The 21881-nt window shown below is 58.5% G+C and overlaps 6 protein-coding genes and 1 pseudogene across 6 annotated transcripts, besides 1 other annotated feature; all 7 read left to right on the top strand.

Moving 5' to 3' along the window:
• Positions 1-1642: 1642 nt before the first annotated feature.
• Positions 1643-3394, top strand: LMJF_27_1140 (conserved hypothetical protein; the record flags this gene model as incomplete). The annotated part of the gene is made up of 1 exon (XM_003721873.1): positions 1643-3394. The coding sequence occupies one exon, from the start codon at positions 1643-1645 to the stop codon at positions 3392-3394; it is 1752 nt and encodes a 583-aa protein (XP_003721921.1).
• A 2975-nt stretch (positions 3395-6369) lies between these two features.
• On the top strand, positions 6370-8805 carry LMJF_27_1130 (putative intraflagellar transport protein IFT88; the record flags this gene model as incomplete). The annotated part of the gene is made up of 1 exon (XM_003721872.1): positions 6370-8805. The coding sequence occupies one exon, from the start codon at positions 6370-6372 to the stop codon at positions 8803-8805; it is 2436 nt and encodes an 811-aa protein (XP_003721920.1).
• Positions 8806-10396: 1591 nt separating this feature from the next.
• Positions 10397-11695, top strand: LMJF_27_1125 (annotated as a pseudogene).
• Positions 10397-11695: a sequence feature.
• Positions 11696-12346: 651 nt separating this feature from the next.
• Positions 12347-13012, top strand: LMJF_27_1120 (conserved hypothetical protein; the record flags this gene model as incomplete). The annotated part of the gene is made up of 1 exon (XM_003721871.1): positions 12347-13012. One exon carries the CDS (start codon positions 12347-12349, stop codon positions 13010-13012), a length of 666 nt encoding a protein of 221 aa, XP_003721919.1.
• Positions 13013-14310: 1298 nt separating this feature from the next.
• Positions 14311-15015, top strand: LMJF_27_1110 (mitochondrial RNA binding protein 1; the record flags this gene model as incomplete). The annotated part of the gene is made up of 1 exon (XM_003721870.1): positions 14311-15015. One exon carries the CDS (start codon positions 14311-14313, stop codon positions 15013-15015), a length of 705 nt encoding a protein of 234 aa, XP_003721918.1.
• Positions 15016-16547: 1532 nt separating this feature from the next.
• On the top strand, positions 16548-18491 carry LMJF_27_1100 (conserved hypothetical protein; the record flags this gene model as incomplete). The annotated part of the gene is made up of 1 exon (XM_003721869.1): positions 16548-18491. One exon carries the CDS (start codon positions 16548-16550, stop codon positions 18489-18491), a length of 1944 nt encoding a protein of 647 aa, XP_003721917.1.
• Positions 18492-19339: 848 nt separating this feature from the next.
• On the top strand, positions 19340-19930 carry LMJF_27_1090 (conserved hypothetical protein; the record flags this gene model as incomplete). Its single annotated transcript, XM_003721868.1, has 1 exon — positions 19340-19930. One exon carries the CDS (start codon positions 19340-19342, stop codon positions 19928-19930), a length of 591 nt encoding a protein of 196 aa, XP_003721916.1.
• Between the last annotated feature and the right edge of the window lie 1951 nt (positions 19931-21881).

Raw genomic sequence — 21881 nt, 5'->3', positions numbered from 1 at the left:
CAACGAGAGGCATGGCGGCTCCTCCACTTTGCTGTACAGGTAATGGTAGTGGTCGGTGGTGATGGGATTGCAGCTGTTGCAGACGCTAACTATCGGCGCTCTCCTTCAATTTCTTTCTCTCCACGACATGACGCACACAAGCACCAAAGGAAGAAACTTCAACAGACGAAGTCAATGCCTTTGGTTTGCCTCACATGACACGACCGTATGTGTGCATGTATGTGTTGCACGACACTCGACCTGGCTCGCTTGGGCTCCTTTATCCCCTCATTCTCTCTTCCTCCCTTTACCTTAACGCTGATTCCTTGTCTTTATGCCGTCGTGCTCCATGACTTGACATACATACGCACACACAAACACACACGCGTACCCACATGCATGTGCGTGTGTGTGCGGGGGGTATCATCGGCTCCGCTGTGCTAGCAGAAGTTGAACGGACGGCATTGCCCCCCCTCCCCCCCTCCAAACACACACACACACATACATACACACAAAAACACTGCACTGTCACACGCATACGACTATATCGTGGCACGAAGGACTTTCTCCGTGTTCTCTCTTTGTTACTAACAGCTGGTTGCCATTTCTTTTGTTTTTATTCCCTTCACGTCGCTTCTCCTCTGCCTCTGGCACGCTGCTGCTGATCTCCTCTGTGCTTGTGTGTACCGGCGTAGCTCTTTCTTGTTCAGACTAAAAGCCCCCCTTCATCGATCGCCATACGCACTAAGACGCTGAGCTACTCCATACGCCGCTCCGCTCATCCCCTCTGTCCCAAACATACCCCTCTCCCACCTCACTCTCGAGCGCCACACTGCCCGTTTTCAGCCTCGCTGCCCGGAAACCTCTCGATTGCTTACTTGGTAGGCGGAACCTTTGTGCGCGCGCTGTGTGTACCCGTTCGGTGAACATTTCCCTTCTTTTCGTCTTTGAGGCACTTACATATTTGTATATATATATATGTATATATATATATATATATATATATATATATATCGTTTTCGTTCATCTGCGAGCGCTCCGTCGGCTCATATTTTTCACGCGTGTCTCGCACTGCTTCACACCACGCGGTGAGCCTGCGACGAGGTCCGTGGAGGAGTTGAGCGAGCTTTAATTCAGGTTGCACGGCAGAGGGTGGACGCCGCCTGACAAGTAAAGGTTTCCTTCGCTGAACAGCTTCGGCACGCCACCACCCCCTTTCCGTTTGCGTTTTCTTTATGTTCCTATGAGCTTTTTTTTGCCCTTCCTCCTTCGATTTGTTTCTGAGAGTCTTGCCTCCCCCCTCCCTCGACGCCCTCTCCCTTTCGCACACCACAGGTGACTCTCCACTTGCGCGTTCCATCTCCCGCTCCCTCTCCGTCGCTTCCCTCACCTTGGGCGTGTGCGGTGCTAACTCCCCCTTCATCTCTTACCGTTTGTTTCCTTTACGGTGTGATCCTCAATCTTGTGCTCCTCGTCCGTCCTCCCACCCCTCGCTACCTCCGGAGACCTTCGCCCTCTGTGTGCGTGTGAAAGAGAAGCCTCTCTGAATCTGCAGCTTCTCCTGTCCCGTTGACAGGGCCGTGGCGGTGGTACTCTCCGACTGCGCAGATCTTCGGTTTCTTCATCCCCGCCTCACACACACATACAAAACTCGCTCGCAAACATGTCCATTCGTGCGGTGTGTTGGCTTCAATCGAAGCTCGGCCTCGACATTGGCGGTCGTAGCTCCGGCGACGATGGAAGTGGCACCCTTGGCAGCGGTGAGCTGGCCGGCTTCTCCACGACGCAGAACCGCAGCTACAGCACAGACCCTGTCGCGACCGTAAACGGCACGCCTGAATCTAGCCGGAACGACCGTGGGATTGGCGGCGGCGCCGGCACGTTTTCCGGCCTGGCCAGCGGATGGGACTTAAAGCTGGGTCAGGTGTGGAGGCAGGCAAGTGACAAGGCGACGCAGTACTGGAACACCAACATGCGCCGTCGAGGGAGCACAGACCCATTCGGCTTTAGGACAGCGGGGGCGCAAGGCGACTTCGGCGGCAACACCGCGGCGGGTGACAACCCCGAGCTAGACGAAAACGGCCTTCCAGTGACTCGAAACTGGTACTACTATGACGTGCAGCTTGGCCGCTGGACTGTGTCGCGAGATGCCCCGGAGAGTGTGCAGCAGGAGTACTACGAAAAACTTGAGGAGGCGGAGCGGGAGCGGCTGGGACAGAAGAAGGTAGGGCCGCCGCCGCCGGCCGCCATTGCTGGAGGGCCGCCACCGCTTCTCGGGGCAGCCGGGGGTGGTCACGGCAGCCAAAGCCCACACTACGCGATCCCGGACTACTTCGGTAACGCGGGAGCAACCCCGGCGGCACCGCCCCAGCAGGCGCAGCCCTACGGCGTCTACGGCGGCGCCCCTCCGCAGCATGCCCAATCAACCGCTCCCGGGGTGTTTCCTCCGTCGGCAGGGATGAGCACTCACCCTGGCACCTACTATCCGCCCACCCCGCCGATCTCCAGCACAACTGCTTCGGCGACCATGCAGGCTACAACGTACAGGCAGCCACTATCGGTCCACTCGCAGGTGGCCCCTCCGCCGCCGCCTGCGCAGGCATACTTGCCAGCGATGCCTTCCATATCTGTGCCGACATACCCCGTCACCGGAGGTGCGTATCCCGCCGCCTCCGTTTCCCCGACGTCTAACACGCACGCATTATCATTACAACCGCCGTCGCACGTGGCCGCGTCGGAGCCGCCAAAGACAGCGATGACGGTTTCCTCTCTACCGCCCCCTATCCTGGCCTCGCCGACGCCGTCGCACCCACTCTCGCAGCCGCACGTTTATTCGTCACCGGCGCACAACGGCATGTCTGCATCTCCGCCAGCTCCTGCACTGTCGCAGCACTACGCGTCACCGCTTCTTCAGTCGCAGGCGCCGGAGCCCAACCGCTCTGCCTCGGGCAACAGCGCCGCAGGTGTGTCTTCTCTGCCCTTTGCGCACGCGAGCGCACCTGCACCTGCGCCATGCACAAGCGCTGCGCCAGACGCATACCCGTACGGCGGTGGCAGTGTCAACAATAGCGTTCAGGATTCAACAACAGCCGTTGCGAGCGCCGGCATTCCAACCCCTTCCCAGAGGTCATTTGGCCTGAAAGCGGCTGTACATGGGCCGCAGCCTCCACCATCGACAAGCAACCCTTACGCCTATCCGTCAACCGCGACTACAACAGCGGCCGCCCAGGCGTTTGCGCCTGCTCCTGCCGTACCCGTGCAGCCTCAACCGCTCAAGGTCGAGGCGAACGGCAACAATGAGCACCCCTCTGCCTCCTCACTGGGCACCTTCCAGACTACGAGCGCTGCGGCAGCGCGACCGAGTGCGATCGGACTGCCGCCGCCGCCATCCTTCAAGCCATTTTCTCCGTCTTGATGCACGAGCACCATGGCTGCGCGAGCAAGACATCGTGAGAGCGCGTGAGGCGTCACAGGCTGAGAGACGGCGGAGCGACAGACACACAGACAACAAAGAAAACGGAAACGAGCTCGCGCACACGACGAAGGCGCGCGCTGAAAAGCGAAAACGCTCGAAATGTGCCGCTCACACCTTTCCTGTTTGGATACCCCTGCCCATGTGTAATGCGGGTCTCGGACGTGTGGTTGAGCGTGCTGCTGTTTGTGTGCTTCTGTCTCTTGAGGCCTCTCCTCCTCGCCTTCCGTCCTAAGCATGGGCAAAGCTACGTGCATAGAGCGGTACACAGAGACACGTGCCTGTGCAGCCCCCCTCTCCTCGTTTTTTGTCTCTGCGACCGTCTTTCCCCCTCCGTATTTCTGTGGTGTGCATGCAGCGTTCGGGTCTTCATTTTTTTTTTTGCACCGCGTTAAACATCGTTTTGGCTCTCTTCCCCCTTGCCATTTTGCTGGCAACCTCTCACCCCTGCCATTAGCGCCTGCTAACTCCTCTGTGTGGGGCGGCGAAGCAACCTGCAGCCTGCCCTCGAGTGCGGTTGCGGACTCTCGGTGCGGGCGGACCGGTCTGGGCTGGCGCTGCGCCGCAGAGGCGTTGCAGCCGTGACCACGTTTGCACCAGTTCAGTGCGAGCTGTCCCGATGGTTGAACAAATATACACACCCACCTCCTGTTTTTCTGCTTTAGCTGCGTTGCGGTGGTGTTGAGCATTGGCCTGGGCCTAGCCTGTGCTGTATGCAGTGGAGTTGCCGTGGGCCGGACGACGCCGAGCGGCATTGCTTGGGGTGGCTTCTTGACGTAGCCGTGGTGCAACAGAGGCAGATGAGGGGCAGTCGTATGCGCATCTTCGCTGACTTGGTTGGTTTGATGATGCGCTGAAACGAATAAGGAAAAGAAGCTCTGCGTGCTGTGTGGTACAGGTGACTTCCTACTTTATCGCACAATGATTTTTGTTGTGCTTATGTATGCTTCACTTCCTTTGCTGCGCTTGTGTCTTATTTTTCTCTCCTTTTCTCAATGTTCATGGCGATCGAGGGCTTCGGTTCTCCCGCCTTCGTGGATATTTGAGATGTTCACGTCGACATGCGTCTCCCTCTCTCTGTGTGTATTCGTGGTGATTTCTCTTTGCTGCTCTTGTCGGTTCGAGAATCTGCTCCATCAGAGGTGTGGAACTGTTCTTCATTCCGTTTTTTCTTTTTTTCTGTTGACACCATCCTCCCCCCCCCCCCCCCACACACACACCCCACCCTGCAAGGTCATTTACAAGTGGGTACGTCTGAGTCTCTGCTGCGCGGCATCTCTTTCACTTTGCAGCCCTCCCCCCATTGCTCAACTGTGTCTTGTCTTTTCTCCATCTCTCGATGTCTTCTCTGCTCTTGCGCGCCGGCTACCGCTACGGGCGTCTGTTCACCTTCGCACCACTAGCCCTGCCGACCTCACCGTTTTCCTCGACCCCTACGCCGGGAAAGCCCTCTCTCGCGGTGGCGGGTGGAGGGGAAGAAAGGGAAGGCGGAAGACGGTTTGGTTGCAGTGCTTTGAGGAGAGCGAGCGAGCCGCTTCTCGTGTGCTTGCATGAAAGTTGCTTGTTTTGGCGAAAGCCGCGGCTGTTTCACACCCAGGACGCTAGCGAGGCCGTGAGGAGGGGAGGCGCCGCATCTGTGGATGTGGAAGGCTATTTTAAGTATGTGGGGCGCGCCTCGTCGAAGTGAGGCTCCGGTGTTGGTGCGTCTCTGCGCTGGGTGTGGGCACCGGTAATATGTGTGGTATCGCATGCTTTGTTTTCCGTGCGGACTTGCTTTGTTAGTCTTCTCAGGGACTCCGCCACTCGTCATGGGCCATTTTTCTTCCGTTGTTTCTTTTCAGCTGATGCCGAGCAAGCGATGGCGGGCATGGCGGGCGAGCGAGATGGAAGACACGCGTTCGTGTCCGTAGCGGCGAGGATTTTGCCGATCTCGCCTGCGAGTACGCGTGGGCATCGAGTCGTTCGGTTTTCTTTCATAAATATCGGATTGATGAATGCAAGGCACTGCTGAGCAGGCAACGTCTGTTTACGCAAGAACAAACAGAGCAGTGTGGAGGTTCGACTCGAGCAACACTACAAAGCCTCTGTCGGTAGTCTACTTGAGCCACCCCACTACCGCCGCTCGCTTTGTCTTTCGTTGCTAGCAACCGATCTTGGCGCTGTCCCGGTAGGCACCTCATGCCTCTTCCGATCATTCCGACGCCCAGTTCCTTTCTCGTCATGTTTCAAGAGGGGCTCGGGCTTTTGTCGTCTTGATGTGCACCATTGCATCGTGAAGGTTCCAAGCGTATGTTCTGTTCCTTCCCCTCTCCCTCCTTCCCCCATCTCTGCTCTGGTTCCTTCCTCGCTTCCTCTGACCACTCCCTCTCCGAGGGGGGGGGCGCTGCCAACGACACCGCATTCGCTTTGTTTTGGCCAATAGCTAAGAGACTTGCTAGAAAGGACGTCTTATAGAGTTGTCTCTCTACCACAGCCCCCACCTTTACCCCCACCTTTACCCCGATCCGGCTGTTAGCTGGCCTCTTGTGTTTATCATATCTCCGCTCTGGCGTCTCTTGGCAGCGCAGCGCTTTGCATTGTCCTGCTCCCAGATCGCGGAAGCACCAGGGGTGTCTCCTGTTCCCTTGTGCCTTGAGTTGCTCTCTACTTTTTTTTTTCAAAGCCATCTTTGTGGCACCTCTCTATCTTCATTGCCGTAGAAGGATCACAGCGATTGCCTCTACCCGTCCTGCGTGGGCCTCTCCCCTCCTTTTTCCCCTCCTGCCCCTTTGGGACACCGCGCAGCTTCGGCTTTCGGAACAGCCACAACTGTGCGTGTTGGTGTGGAGCCACCGCCGCGCGGCTGCTGTTGCTGCTGGAGTTTCCCCCCTCTCTGGCGCCCTTCTGCCCCCGTAACAGAAACGAGGGCTTTGAACATCATGAACGGCAACGACGAGGATATCTATGCGGCTTTCCAGACGCCGGATATTGGATCGAACCCATGGACGACGAGCACGAACCCCTTCGAGGCCCCTGCGCAGGAGGCTATGGGTGGCAACCCCCTCATGCAGGCCCCTCCTTCGCAATGGGGGCGCGCGGGCATGGGCTCTGCCTGGGGTGTGCCGGGCAGCCGCATGGAAACAAGGGGCTGTGGTATCCCCGGCGCCACGCGCCCCATGACGTCTAACCGTGCTGTCGGCTTCAACAGCGCAAGCACCGGCGCCGCTGCCGCCCTCTTTGACCCCACTGGCCAGGCGCGCATGGCGAACATGGCGATGGGCCCGGCCCCGCCGCTGAAGAAGCGGAGCGAGAACAGCCAGGAGGAGGAACTGGCTGAGATGGAGAAGCAGGTGAACAAGTTGATTGAGGAGAGCGCCATGCTGGCTCTGCAGAAGGACTACGGCGCGGCACTCGAGAAGGCCAAGGACGCCGGAAAGCTGGAGCGGTCGCTCTGCAAGAAGCGCGAGCAGTACGGGCTCGCCGAGCAGATCAACGTCGACCTTACCTACGCAGTGCACTTCAACTTGGCGGTTCAGTACCAAAACCACCAGCTGTACACTGAGGCCCTCAACACATACAACCTCATCATTCGCAACGTGCAGTTTCCACAAGCCGGCCGCCTGCGGGTGAACATGGGCAACATCTATCTTGCGCAGCAGAACTACCTCCTAGCCATCAAGATGTACCGCAAGGTGCTCGACGAGACACCGGCCGCCGGCAAGGAGTTTCGTTATCACCTCTGCCGCAATATCGCCAACGCGTTTGTGAAGCTGGGCCAGTACAGGGACGCTGCGAACAGCTACGAGACCGTGGTGGAGGGCAACGGCGATGTCAACGCCACGTTTAACCTCATTTTGTGCTACTACGCGCTGGGCGAGACGGAGAAGATGAAACGGACCTTCACGCGCCTCATGAATTGCCGCCTCGCGGGCCTCGACGGCGAGGAGGACTTTGAGGAGGAGGAGAAGCGGAAAGACGTCTTGGTGGACGACAGCCTGAGCCGCATGCGCAAGGAGCGCCGCGCTAGATACCTCAAGTACATCATCACAGCAGCCCGCTTGATTGCGCCAGTGCTGCACAAGGACTGGTGTGTCGGCTACGACTACATCATCTCTCAGCTGCGCACCTACGAGATGCGCGACCCGACCTCGCACGTGGCGAGCGAGCTGGAGATGTGCAAAAACCTGAACTACCTCAAGCACAAGCGCTATCAGGAGGCGATCAACGGCCTGAAGGAGTTTGAGAAGAAGGACAGGAGCCTGCGAGCACGAGCAGCCACGAACCTGGCGTACCTCTACTTCCTTGAGGGCGACTACGAGAACGGGGAGCAGTACAGCGACCTCAGTCTCGTCGCGAATCAGTACAACGCCAAGGCGCTGGTGAACAAGGGCAACTTCTCCTTTGTCAAGAAGGACTACGACAAGGCGAAGGAGCTGTACAATAAGGCGCTGGCGGTGGAGGCCGACAACGTGGAGGCCATCTATAACCTTGGCTTGGCCGCCAAGAAGCTCGGGCTGTACGAGGAGGCGGTGCGCATGTTCAAGCGCGTGCAGGCGCTCGTGGACAGTAGCGAGGTGCTGTATCAGATTGCCGACCTCAGCGACCTTGTCGGCGACCCGGCAGCGCTGGAGTGGTTTAACCGCCTTATTGGCCGCGTTCCGACGGACCCGAACGCGCTGGCCCGCATCGGCTCCCTCTACGCCCGCGACAGCGACGATGTGCAGGCGTTTCATTACTACCTGGAGGCCTACCGCTACTACCAGGTGAACATGGACGTCATCTCCTGGCTCGGCGCGTACTTCGTGAAGAACGAAGTCTACGATAAGGCGGTGCAGTTCTTCGAGCGCGCTTCGCACATCCAACCACAGGAGGTGAAGTGGCAGCTGATGGTGGCCTCGTGCCACCGCCGCCGCGGCGACTACGTGCAGGCGAAGCGGCTCTACGAGCAGGTGCACCGCAGGTATCCCGACAACATCGAGTGTCTCAATTACCTGGTGCAGCTCTGCAAGGACGCTGGCCTCAACGAGGAGGCCAACGAGTGGTTCAAGGCAACGAAAAAGGTGGAGCGGCAGCAGATCCACAGCAGCAGCAGCAGCGTCGGCGGCGAGAGCGGCGACGACGACGTAGAATCCTCCGTCGAGGGCGGGAACAACATCAACGGCCACCATCGCAGACGCACAAGCGGCACGGCCGCGCCCGACACGGCAGTGGCAGGCCGCCGCGCCGGTGGTGGTGCTGCGGCTGACAAAGAGTTTTCCGTCGGCCTCTTCGACGACGACATCGTTGACGGCAAAGCCAAGCAGAATGGCGCCAAGAGGCAGAAGAAGGCGAAGAGCAGCGACTCAGACGACGAAATCGACTTGCCCGGCATTTAGCTGTGGATCGGAGCGCGGCGGACAAGCTCCGTGCCATGAGGCGCCTCTGTTCTGCTTCTCCGGCTCACTGCCTGATTGTTGTTGGCGTTCGGCGCCCACGCGCCGTTCGTCTGCCGAATTCCCTTCCCCCCTCCTCGCTTCTACCTGTCCTCTCGTGTATTCAGCTGCCTCTGTCTTGCTACTCGCCTTTCCCACTGTAGGAGGTGCGCTCGCCGCAGCTAACTATTACTCCTCACTCCGCGCACTGACCAACAGAAGGTGGAGGGGCGAGAGGGAGAGACAGGGGCATGACGTTGCCGCCTGATGTAAAACTGAACCGACAATTTCGCGTATTCATTCCTTTGGCTTCGCGTGTGCTCGCCCTCAGCTGGCGGGTGCCTCGAGGAAGCGCCAGCCTCTCCCGCTCTGTTACACTGTGCCATTCGTTTTTTTTTTCTTCTTTTCTTCTTGTGTTTGTGTTTTGGTTTTCCATGCGGCTTCTCCAGTGCGTCGCTCAGAAGTGTGTTGTCTCCACGGAGAGTGCGCGGCTGCAGATCGTTCTTTTGTTGTTCGGGTCCCCGTGTGTGTGTGTGTGTGTGTGCGTATGTGAGTGTGTGTGCCCTCCGTGTCTGTCTCTGTGTGTGTGTGTGTCTTCCTTCGTTCGCTTTTCACCTTCCCCCCTTCCCATCACTGGTGATGTAGTCTATATGAGAAAAGAGAGAAGCCTCCACCAACGCACACGCGCACCTGGACAGCTTAATTCAGCGGCATGGGGGAGGGAAAGGAGAGGGTGGGAGGGTGGGAGGGCATCATGGCAGACGCTTTCGCTCTTGCGTCACCTTTTTGTGCTGTTCCCCTGTTGCTTTTTTGGGCGTCTTTTCTACTGATCTCTGTCCGCCCCCTCCCCCTTTTCTTCTCCTCAAGAGATATGTGAATGTGTTCGTGTCAACGAGCGCATGGTTAGAAGCCCCCCTTCCTGTTCGCCCCCTTTTTCCTCGCTTTTTTTTTCCGTTTTCCGTTCGAAACAAGAACGAAAACAATGGCCACATACAAGCTTGCAACTGCACACCAACACGAAGGTGCGATGCGTGCTGCTGCCTGAGTTTGTTCAGCCCACCGTCTACCATGCTTCTTGTGGAGTTGGCAACGCTGACGAAGAAGGTGGGAGGAAGAGTATCAGCGATGCGGTGACTGCCTTCTGCTCTCTCTCCATCTCGTTCGGTCTGTCGTCGTCACCGAGGGCATCCATCGGAGGTACGCGCGCAGTTTCGGTGCGTATGCAGCCACGTCACCCCTCTTCCAGCGCTTACCGCTTCACGGCGTCATTCGAGCTCGTGCGCCTCTGTGCACGTGCGCCATCTCACCCAGCACAAACGGACGGCCCACAAGCCCGCACGCTGTTACTTCTTCTGCTCTCACCCCCTCCTCTTCCTCCCCCTTCCCCTTCCGTGCCAGGACCTGAGAAGGCTTCTCGCGCACATTTTTGTGCCAGCGCCGCCACAGGTGCAACACGCCGAGTGGACGGGCACGACTCCCCCCGGCTGCTGCGCGTTGGTGCTTTTGGTGCTGAACGGACGGCGAAGGCCGACACTCGCGTTTTTTCTCTCTGCACGTTGTGCGTCTGCGCAAGGGCGGTGCTTGTGTTTCGGTTGTCAGCCCCCGTCACGCTCTCTTCGCCTGCGCGAGATCGTCGCCGGCCCGAGTGGGCTTTGACGCAGATGAGGATCAAATCAGACACCCACCCAGAGTGGCCCATGCACGGCGGCGGCGAGTTGTAGCCGAGCAGCCACTCCAGCGGCTCCGTGCAGCGGCGGGGCTAACGCGCGCGCACGCATCCGAATGCGCAGAAGCGGCCTGAGGCCGACTACGGTGCATATGATAACTTCGATGGCAGTGCATCAGAGGTGGGTAAGCCGCGACAGTGACAGGAGTGTCACGCGCGCTCGGGGCGCGTGTGTCGGCGGCTACTGGAGGCCGGTGGGACGAGTTCACTGTGCCAGTGGGATGCATCGAGCGCTGTGTTGCTCTTCCTGACTGCGCCATGTTCAACCCGACACGACTACAGGCTGACTTCAACGAGCGAGTCGCGGAGTGCAGCATCGGCGTCGTCCAGCGCCCATTGGAGGCGCTGGAGCAGGAGACAGCTGAGATGGTACTGTACCCGGCAGAGGTGGGCGTGCCGAATATAACGAAGGTGGCGCGGGCGTAGACGGCGCCGCGGTAGCGACGGCTCGCCACGAGTCACCATAGCGTCCCCTGCTTTGCGCGGGGCACGGTCACCGGTTTTGAGGCGCTGCTCAGCACTATTCGCACGTTCCGTGTCTGCGTGGACGAATAGCGCCACTCTCTTGTGCGCAGGAGGAAGGGCACCGACGGCCTGAGTGGCGTCGCAGCGAGAGTCCGTCAGCAGCGGAGTGGTAGCGGCGGTGCCGGCGAGGAGACGCGTGATGCAGGGGCGCGGACGGAAGCGGAAGTGCTCGACTGCGTTCCAGATATGTTCAGGTGCGTTATCGAGGCTGCCGCGAGGAAGTACTACTCTAAGAAGCTGGGGAGCCAAATCGCTTTCTCACGGCAGCACGGCCGCGTGGTGAGGTGCACCATGAGCGGCTGTCTCTGCAGAACTCCGAGATATCGCTGCCGCGGCACCACGTCTTCGCGATAGCCTTCAGCCCTCGGGGAGAGTGGGAAAAGGTTGTGGCGACAGTGCTGGAGCACTTGTGCTGCGGTTACCCGGGGTATTGGATGGCAAACGAATATGGCAACTTCCGCTACTGCGGCGAGGGTGTGGTGAACGCGATGGAGCGTGTGTGATCGACGCGGCAGTCTGCTAGCTGCGCCGAGGCGAAGGTGCAAGTGAGGTGTGTGTGCACCCGTTGGCGTGGGCGCAGCAACAGAAGAGAACACAGGGAGCGAAGGAAGCGGCAAAGCGCTCTGCGAGTTTGCATGGCGCCCCACACCTACCGGAGGTGTGGGGGAAGGTAGAGGGGCGAATTGGGCGGCAAGGAAGCAACAGTACCAGGTGCTGAAAGACGCGTGGCAGCTGTGAGGTCTGATGCCACGAACTTGAGCACAGCTCTCCAAGTTTCGTAACGTTGCAGCTCCTTCGGGCTTCTCCGCGCTGCTCCCTCTCACTTGCGTTGCTAACGCACGTTCTCGAGTATAGATGAACGCTGTACATGTATATCTATATATATATGTACCTCGACGTCTCTCGCTTCTTTTCCGCGTTTGTGTGCTCTTCCTCTCCGCCGATGGACGTGTTTGTTTGGGTATGCGCACGCGTGTGTGTGGAGGAGCGTCCGTATGGTTTCTGGGTGCTCTCTCTCTCTCGCGTCTTCGTGTCACCCCTCTCCCCCAAAGCGCTCGTCAGCCACGCAAGAGCACAACACGTGCGAAAGCAGCGGCAGCAAACACACGCAACACCCACACGAACACCACGCGTAAGAATCGAACCTCACATCACGGCTGTGTTGGTGCTGTGGAGCAACGGCAACGACACCAAGAGAAAACGTCTCCTCCCCCTCCCCCATTTGCTGAGCACGCCCTTTTCTTTCTCTCGTCCATGCAGTCAAACAGCGCGCCAGTGTCGTACGGGGCCCAGCTGCGGGCCTCGATGCAGACGCTTCGCGCAAACGACACCCAGTTTGAGCAGTTTACGCGCGGCCTTGGGGCGGTGCTGCAGCAGTGGACTGCTCTGCAGCTCGTGGCCCAGCACTGTGACAGCCGCGCCCCTGCTGTGCTGTACGAGGATTTGTGCGCCTGGCACAAGCACGACGGAGAGGTGTACGTGGATGACATGGAGGTGTACTTCGAGGAGTTCTTCGACAACATTCGCTCCGCCCGCATCGAGGATGATAGCATGCAGGAGGTGGGGACGGTGCTGCACGACATGTACTGCCGCTGCTGCCTCAACGACTTTAGCTTGGTGGAGCACTACCTGGAGACGCTGGCGATGTATGTGCAGACAAACCCGGTTGCCATGTCCGTGAATGGCGGCACTAACGAAAACCTTGAAGACGATGCCGAGGAGGACGCCGAGTTGGGCGGTGATGCGGTTTGTGAGGAGGGCGTGGACAATGAGGATGAGGAGTCGGAACCAATGCAGGCCCCGACACCGAAGGCTCCGCAACAGCCACCACAGCCACCACGCCATCAGCAGCAGCCTCAGCGCAAAAAGCGCAAGAACACTTCGGTTCGATCCAGGGATGGCTGGAACATTGTTCAGTAGGGGTGCGTATGTGCGTGATCATGCAGAGGAATGCCATCGAGGAAGCGTGCGACGCACGGCTTGATGAGGGACAGCAAAAGCAAGCATCTCTTCTTGCTTGTTTTCCGTTTTTTACTGTCGTTTCTTTGCTGTGCCCGTCCCCCCTTCCCTCCCACTGCTGCTACTGTTTGTTTTGCTCAACCACGATACCCCCTCCCTCCCTCCTTCACCGCCCATTCCACTGGTCCGTTTCTTTTTTCGAGGTCGTTCTCCCGCGTCGAGATGTTTGGCTCATCTCCTTCTACTCGATGCTCCGGATGGAGCTCTTCCGTTCTCTCAGTTGTTTATGTTTTTGTTTGCCAACGTTTAACGCCATTAAAAGGCAATGCCATGACCTGGGAGCAGTGATAACCCCCGCCCTCAACAAAAAGTAAGCGCATAGATGGCGCTGCGAGCCAGCGTGTGACTTGCATCCATGGCGCTGCCGACCACGCGACCTCGTCGCATACGCCGACACATCCGCGTCGCAAAAAATATGTTGGAATGCAGAAGAGAGCACAGGCGGGCGCCCCAATTCCCTCGCCATGCACAGCGCATGCATGCATGTGATCCTCCAATGGTTCTCTAGTGGCATGCCAATGCAACGCATCGCTTTCTCTTTGCCACAGACCCGTGGCGCCGTGGGACCTGCTTTACGTCACAGCTGCTGCTTCTGCTTTGATGCATTTCCGTTACATGTGTGAGCGCTGTCCAAAGCGTTACCTCGTGCTATTTAGCGCCCAACTCTGACCCGACAGTGGCGATGGAGCGGGGGGCGTGCGGCACCACTCCGGTGCTCGCGGCTGCTGTGCAGCGTGCAGTGTCGTACCTGATGTTTCACATGCTTCCATCGATTCAACGTCTTTCTGTTCTCGATGCATTTTTGCTCTCCGTGCCGCATCCTATGCTCGCCCTCTATCTCCTTGTTTCGCGGTACTGCGTGTCAACTCACAACTAAAACACACACCTCAACGGAACAGCTCCGCACTTGTCGTTTGCTGTTCGGCGCCTTCGACCCACGCCGTGCGTGTGGAAAAAAAACCTCCGCTGTCTCGCCCCTCCCCTCCACCCCTCCACCCCCATCCCTCTGCAAAGAGGCCCCTCGTTGTTTGGCCCTGCCGCCGCCTTCTCCTTTGCTTGATCGTTCTCGTATTCGTGTGTGTTTTTTTTGTAGTATCGTAGCAGTAGCCTGTCCTTTCCTTTAGCTCTACACCGTTCTCCTTGGCCTGTCTCCCACGCGGCACTTGTCATTCCAAAGAACAGCAGCACACGCACGCATCATGCTCCGCCTCGTGTCTGCAAGCCTTCCTCTGGCGACGGCAACGGCCTTGTCGGTGCGCTTCCAGTCCAGCTCCGCCCTGCCTGCCATGAACCAAAACCGGCGCAGCCAGAACCGTCGCAACTTTATCTCTACGAACTCGCTGCCCAAGTTCGAGATACACGACGTGCGTGATGACCCGGAGCACGGGAGTATGACCCGTGTGTCGGTAGACGGCAAGCAGCTGCTTGTTTCTCAGTTCCCGCAACTCGGCCCTCGCAAGGCGGACCCGAATGACACGACCCCGCAGTTTGACCGGGACCGTCGCATCTCGATGCGCTTCCGTCATATTGACCTTGCCGGCTTCGTCAGTGTTGTCGAGAACCGCATCTCGAGCCACCACGTCAAGAACAACGCTTTCGACATGGCGTTCGAAAAGACGACGAACGGCTACGTGTTGAAGGGCCAGGTGCACCGAAGCAACTCGCAGGCCAATGAGGAGTGGGCGGTTCGCTTCGAGAATCAGTTTGCCGTAACGATGGAGCACTTCCTCGAGAGCGCGCTGACAGAGAGCTTTGGGTTCGCCCAGCACCAGCGGGCCCTGGTGCGTGGGGACAGTCCACCGACCGACAGCCCCCAAAACAATCAGGACCGCAACAGAAACCAAAACCGCAATCAAAGTCGTCGTCGTAACAACAACAGCAACGCCGAAAACCAAGAGAGCTGAGCAAGGGATGCCTGCGAGCAAGCCGCCTCTATGCATGCCTCCCTGTGTGTGCGTATGTACCGACAGAGGGAGACAAGGGAGAGGCCCATAGCAGTGATGGCGCCGTGTGGAGTTTGACCGGTTGGAATAGGTCGAGTGGGCCACCCCTCTCTTCATGTGTGCCAACCCAGTGAAGCGGCTCCGTGGTGCTTCATCAAGCAAGTGCGCGCGTGCCGTGCATCGACTGTGTGGTGCCCACCATGCAATCAAGCATGGTGTTAACAGGTTTACGTCTGTCTTACGAGTGCGTGCGTGGCTGTTGCGGAGGAGGAGTGGAGGGAGGGGGGGGGGTGCTCGCAAGCCACCGTGCGCTGGAAGGCATTCAGAATATGAACAGTTACATGCCGCAGCGCTTCACGAAAGCCGTATCGACGTCACTGTGTTGTGGGGTGCGAGCAAGATGGGGTTTCGTCACTGTGCAAAGGTAAGCCGGAAAAAAGGCGGCCGCTTCCTTGATCGGGAAAAAACGTCTGCCGATGCACACGAATGCAATGCAGCCGAAAACAAAACGAAACCGATGCGACGACGGTGTTGCCGCGGAAAAAGGAGACTGCAGGTGTTCGTCCTTGCATGCAGCTCGAGCGTGGAGTGGTGTGAATCCGCGCCTTGCTGCTAGCTTGTGCGGTCGGCGGCTCGTGCTTGCTTCGCCGTTGCACGCTTGTTTCCTTGAGGGCTTTTCTCGCGTGTGTGCACATCAGCGCAAACGGGGGCGAAGGACTTGCCTGGCTGGCCGACACGGCTGCTCGGCAAACACGCATCTGGGGGGCCGCACAGGCGCCAACGGCATGTTTGTGGCGCGCATGACACTCGGGAACCCTCTCTCCTGTTTTTGGGTCGCTGCTCGCCTCTCTGGCACGTGCCCGTCCCTCTTCCCTTCGACCCTCTGCCCCTTACCGCCCCTCTTTCCGTTCTCCTTTTCATTTTGTTTTTTTTCGGGGGGGAGGAGGAGGAGGAGGAGGAGGGTTCCTGAACCACGGAACTCGTTCTGCGTATATCACCACCAAAACCAAAACAAAAAACACACACACACACAAGCCTTCGGCACCCCGCCTCCCACCGTTGTGTCCTCACTGCCTTCCACAACAAACCACTTTCCCCCCCCCCTCCCCCATTCCCTCCGTCCCTCCGCTTCTGTGCCGCTCCTCGGGTCTCGTGTTTCCAGAGTCACCGAGAGTCAGATCTTTGTGCACGTTGCTCAGGGAAGAGAAAGGCAGTTAAACGAAAGCACTTGTTGACCATTAGCGTGCTCTGCTGTCAGCGAGGAAGCGTGTGTGTAACAGATTCGCGCACCCCGGCACATCTCACCAACTTTTATTCTCCAGCGCGGTGCTGTATTCCGTCAGGGAGCGAAGAAAACAGAGGAGGAATTCAACAATACTGAAGGCGCCGCCGTGCACCAGCGCACCGCCATACCCCGACGCGCTTGAGCGGCGGTCGTGGCCACCGTAGCTTTTTCTTTTTCTCTTTTGTGAGTTGTGCGGCGTCGACGCGCCATGCGCTCTCTGCTGCTGCGCAGTTCGCCAAGGTTTGCCGCGGCGCAGGTGGCGCCCCGTGCCGCCTATGCACTGTCTCTGCACACGCCTCACCGCAGCTTTTTCGTCCGTGAGCTCTCCACCCCGGCCACTCTCGAGAGTGGCGACAGCAGCGTTGCTCCTTCCCCTGCACGCCTTCTCTGGCAGTTCAGCAGCAAGCGTCCGCGGCACCTCGTCCTCTGCGTGCGAGAACCTCTCCCCGCCGTGGCACCCCTCGCCCTGGAGAACACCTCTGAAGGCTTGAGCGCTGCTGAAGCGGTGGGGGCATCTGCAGCGCGGACGGTCGCAGTGGATGGCGCGCCGCGTGCACAGGAGGAATTCATGTACGGGCGCCTGTTCCTGCGGCCCTACAACGTGGCTCAGCTTTTGACAGTGTTGCAAGGCTGGTCCGATTCGCCTGCCGTGGTGGAGCGACCGCGCTCCTCCTTGATGGTGAGCGCTGTGCCACCGTCGTCGACATCCGAAAAACTGGCAAACAGCAGCAGCGTTGACGAGCGACCGAGAGAGGTGATGTTGACGGCTCGCGTGACGCGAAAGACAACCCTGGCAGCTCCCGGCGACGCGGGCAGGGCCGCCATCCGAGGTGTCGAAGCCTACTCCTCCACGGATGCCGATCCTGGTGCTGAGGAAGATCAACTTGACACCGTCTACGTGGATGGCGACACGAGCACGCTACATGTGGTACTTCGCGACGCCGACCTCGTTCTCCTCACCACCCACCTCGAGAGCGTTTTGAGCGACCTCTTCGGCATTGAGCACTGCAGCCGTAAGATGGAGCGACGGAAAGCCTTTAGCTCACCGCACAGCCGAGTGAGCCATCGCACTGGCGCCAGGCCGAGCTCGTTCGAGAGGTCTTCGGCGAGGCAGCCGCAATACCTCAGCGACCGGCGCGCGCCTGCCACAGGGACCCAGGGTAACATGATGGAGAAGGGTTACCAGGACCGCCGTCGTCAGCGCGGTAACCGCGGTGGCAGTCGCCATCACAGCGTCACGACCGCTCCTGCGCAAGGAGAGCGGCGCCTATTCGAAGCGGCACCTGCGAAAACTGCGCCAACGACGGCCACCAACGAAGCGGAGGATGACGACTACCAGGAGATTGTGGAGGATGTGGAGGAGGTCGAGGACGGCGAGGACAACCACAAAGATGCCACAAGGACTTGCAGTGGAGCCACACCATCGAGCCAAGCTGTGGCCTCCGCGGCCTCTGCTGCGTCCTCGACGTCGTACATCACCACCCACACGCGAGAGCGAGGTGAGATGACGGTGGAGTCGGCGGACCGCTACGCCGAGGCCCGATTCATGCGCGATGGCAGCGTGGCCGCGTCAGAAGTGGAGGAGGTGGACCGCGTCGGTGAGTTCGATGTACGCCGCCGCACTCGCGAAGCGCAAGGGAGCACCGAGAAAGGCGACTCGCGAACGACGGTACATGCCACGGCGACCACCGGTGCATTCCGCTCTAGAAGCGGAGAGGTGATCGGGAGTTTCTCGTACGAGAGATTGTCCACGACAACAGAGGCGACGTCTGCAACGACGGCTGCAGCAGCCGCTGCGGCGACTGCCATTCCTCTACGTTGCGAGACCGCAGAGGGCGACAGCGAGGTAGCCGCCGCCATCGACATCACGGCAATCGAATCGCAGCCGAGCGCAGAAGTGGATGACCGGAAGCCTGGTGAGAGCGCGTCGGACGAACGCCCAGTGGGAGAAGCGAAGAGTGCGGAGGCTGGGTCTGCCAAACGAACTCGCAAGCGGCAGGCCAGCGGCAGCGCTGCTGCGGCCGGTAAGAAGAAGACAGCCAAGAGGAAGTCCAGGAAGGCGTCGGCGAAGCGGAAGGCCGCCACCTCTACCACCGCCTCTGTATCCGCGCCCCAAGGAACGACCGAGTTCGCCGACACTAGGGTACTCTAGGCTGCCGTTGCGGTGTTGTGCCTAGCGGGTCGTGTTCATGATAAGTCGCCTGCAACTGTCTGTGGGCGTGTGTGCAGTTGCCTGCCCTGCTGTAGAATCGGCTCTGGCAGGACGCATCCGAGCAACGAAGAAGGGAGGAGGGGGGATGCTGTGCGCATACGCCACATCCACGATATACAGGCGGCTCCATATAACTGAAGTGTTGTGTTGCACGGGGCACTTCTACCTTTTTACAGAGATTCTAATGCGGGCAGTAGACATGATCAAGCTGGAGAGCGAGAGAGGTGTGCCGATGCAACGCATCTGGGCAGAGAGAGGACGATGCAGCGGGAGGGAAGGGGCTGGCGAGCGACGCCCTGCCTTGTGTCTCCCTCTAATACAAGTGCGTATGGAAAGTCGCCCGTGCGACTTCGTATTGGCGTTTTGTTTTCGTTTGTTGTGAGACCGAGAGTGCCAGTGTACGTCTCCGGCTAACTTGCAGCTTCAGCACATGTTCTCTAATCTGCTTCTTCATGTTCTCGCTACCCTGTGGTGGCTGTGCTCCGCACGCGTTGCCACGCTTCGTGCTTGACTAAACAAAAATTAAATTAAATGGGCGCGTTCGGCGTTTATCATAGACGATGTGGAGGCTGCCAGCGCTGGCATCACGCATGTACCGGCACGGACACGCACGCACCGCACAGATATCAGCTTGATCTTCGTAGCGTACGCATCTAATGGATTTACATATATATGCCACATACTCCGTTTTTCGTCCATAACTTCCCCAGTCCATAGACGTATTCATCACTGTTTGCGACTATACGCGCACGTGCACATTGCGCAGCGAACGGACAAGCACAGAACAAATGCCGCAGGCCACCGTTCCACTGCTGGCCAAGATTTGGTTCCTTGCCGTAGCCCCCGTTGTCATTTTGGATGCCATCTTCGTGCTTACGCGCGCCAAGAGCGTCAACCTGCCGCACCCCCTGGCCGAGGTCGTCCCCTTCAGATACTGGGCCATCTACGCCCAGTACGACCGGCGCTACGCTGCGAACGATGACTCCTTTGTCGTGGTGCAGTCGTGGCTGAACCTGGTGGAGGTGGCGGTGGGGCTCTTTGTGACACTGCTTGCTATATGCGATGCTCAAAACGTCGCCATCAAACTTGCGATCGTGGTGTGCCTGATGACGCTATACAAGACCGTCTTCTACTGCCTCATCGAAATCGCCGAGGGAGGCAAGTACACGCGGCACAACACCGTTCAGGAGAAGCTGACGATGCTCATCGCGCCATTGTCGGTGTGGATTGTCGTTCCGTCCCTCATTCTTCGTCAGTGCTTCCGCGCGCTCGCCGTCGCAAGCGTGCCAGGACCCTTCAAACCAAAGGCCGCGGCGTCCCAGCATCATCAGCAAAAATACTTTGGCAACAGCAATAATCAGGGCAAGAAGAAGAACTAGAAACCATCGGCTTTGCCACGTGATTGTTGATGCACACATGTGTGGTGCGCTACCATGTACCCCCCCCCCCTACATACTTTTTGTCTTCAGATGGAGGGGGGGGCGAGTGGGTGTGCCCGTGCGGGCGTAGACTCTTCTCAATCGTGCCACCGTCCCACTTCCACTCCCGGCCGCATTCTACTGCACCCTGTTCCTGCCATCTGCACCATCTTCCATGATGGCCCTCAAATGCGCCTGGAAATGCTGTGTGCTCATTTCGTTGCCGTCAAATCTACCATTATTGTGCTTCAGGCTTCCTGGGCGAAGGCTCATGTACCACCCACTCTTCAAGAGTGATCAGGTGACAGCCTTTTCAGCGATCTTCTCGGCCCCATACCCTCCCCCCGGGGGAGGGGTGACGGAGGGGTGTTGATATCGTTGATCTTGTTCCAACATGGAGTATAAACCTGGTACCAAGCAGTACCTCGGCACTGTACCTGTACGTTTGTCTGTTTGTATTCCGATACCTCAACCCAAAGATGCAGATGCGTGTATACCCCACCGAGACACAGGGGCAGGGGCGTGGACTGACCTTCCTGAGCGCCGTTCTCGCTTATGATGACCTTGCCGCGCGCGGAAGCACCGAATGCGGAGGAGGAACGGTAGAAGACGTCTGTCTGGGGGCGGTAAGAGGCTCCTCACCTCTGCAGCAAAAATATGTCGACCGCACCGCAGCTTGTCTTGTTTCTCCTTTCGAGGCTTTTTTTTTGCCCACAGGCTCTCGTGTGCGATCAATCGGTTGCAACCAAGGTGTGTGTCTGCCCCCCCCCCCCCCCCAACTTCCCCACCTTCCACTTCTCCCTTCACCTGCGCTGACCCGTTTTCCCCATTTCTTTCAAAACACTGTTTTTTTTTTTGTTTGCTCCCTCCGCGTGCTTTCCTCCTCCTGCTCTGCACCCGTAGAGCACACACACACAGACACACCACTCGTGTACGTTGCTACCCCCGCCCACCGACGATCAGCTGAGAGGATCTCACATCGAACTTCGCCGAGACTCTTTGTCGTTTGGTTTTCCCTTTCGTGTACGGTGGAAGCACGCACGCCTTTCTCAAGGCATCCACGTCACCCAACCAGCCCTTCTTTCACCCACCTCACACCTCATTCACGGTTGCACGCCTAAGTCTTATCACACAAGCAGCGCCTTATCTTCCCTCGTGCACCAGCAGAGCTGGGAGGAAGACGAGCACGCAAGACTACGCGGTGCAGGCACCCCCACACATACACCCACCGTTTACACTCTCACGTTTTCAAACATACGAGGAAAGGGCTGACAAGAAAAGAGAGCCACAAGCCCACACGGCATTACCACACCGTATAAACAGAACCTTCGCGTCCCCCACCTCGCATCCAGCTCTGTAGCTTCCTTTCTAAACGGCGAGGGCACTGGTGTGCGTCTCATTTTTTGATTCGGTGCCTCTTACGAGTACAGCTATTATCAGCCGTCCCTCCACCCAGACAGGCACGGGTGCGGACTGCATACAAACCCACGTCCAGATAATCAGAGCTCGCTACGCACGCAAAGAGATTCGCCCTCTCACGGACGCCTGTCGAGATTGAACGTGACACCATCGTCAGCACCCACATAACGCCACATACCCTCGTAAGAACGTAAGTGTGGCCACTGTGCTGCAGGCTGCATGCGCTGTCGTGTACCCGCCTATCCTCTCATTTATTGTCTGTGTTTCTCTGCGTATGTTTGACTGCGCACGAGCGCGTTGGTGTTGGTCCACGGATTTTTCAATCTACACCCCTCCCCCCTTCACTTGCCCCCGTGCGCTTCTTTTTGTGTGTGTCCCCGTCGAAAAAAAAATTTTTTTTTCTTGTTCGCTTTTACTGTTCTCGAAGTCGGTGTCGTTTGTGTGCGCGTTTTGTTTGTTTGTTTGAGGACGACGAGGGAAGGTGGGAAGGGGG

This window comes from Leishmania major, chromosome 27, assembly GCF_000002725.2.
Source record: "Leishmania major strain Friedlin complete genome, chromosome 27".
NCBI classification, from domain to species: domain Eukaryota; phylum Euglenozoa; class Kinetoplastea; order Trypanosomatida; family Trypanosomatidae; genus Leishmania; species Leishmania major.
The sequence above is the reverse complement of the archived record's forward strand: the minus strand, read 5'-3'. Positions and strand labels throughout refer to the sequence as shown.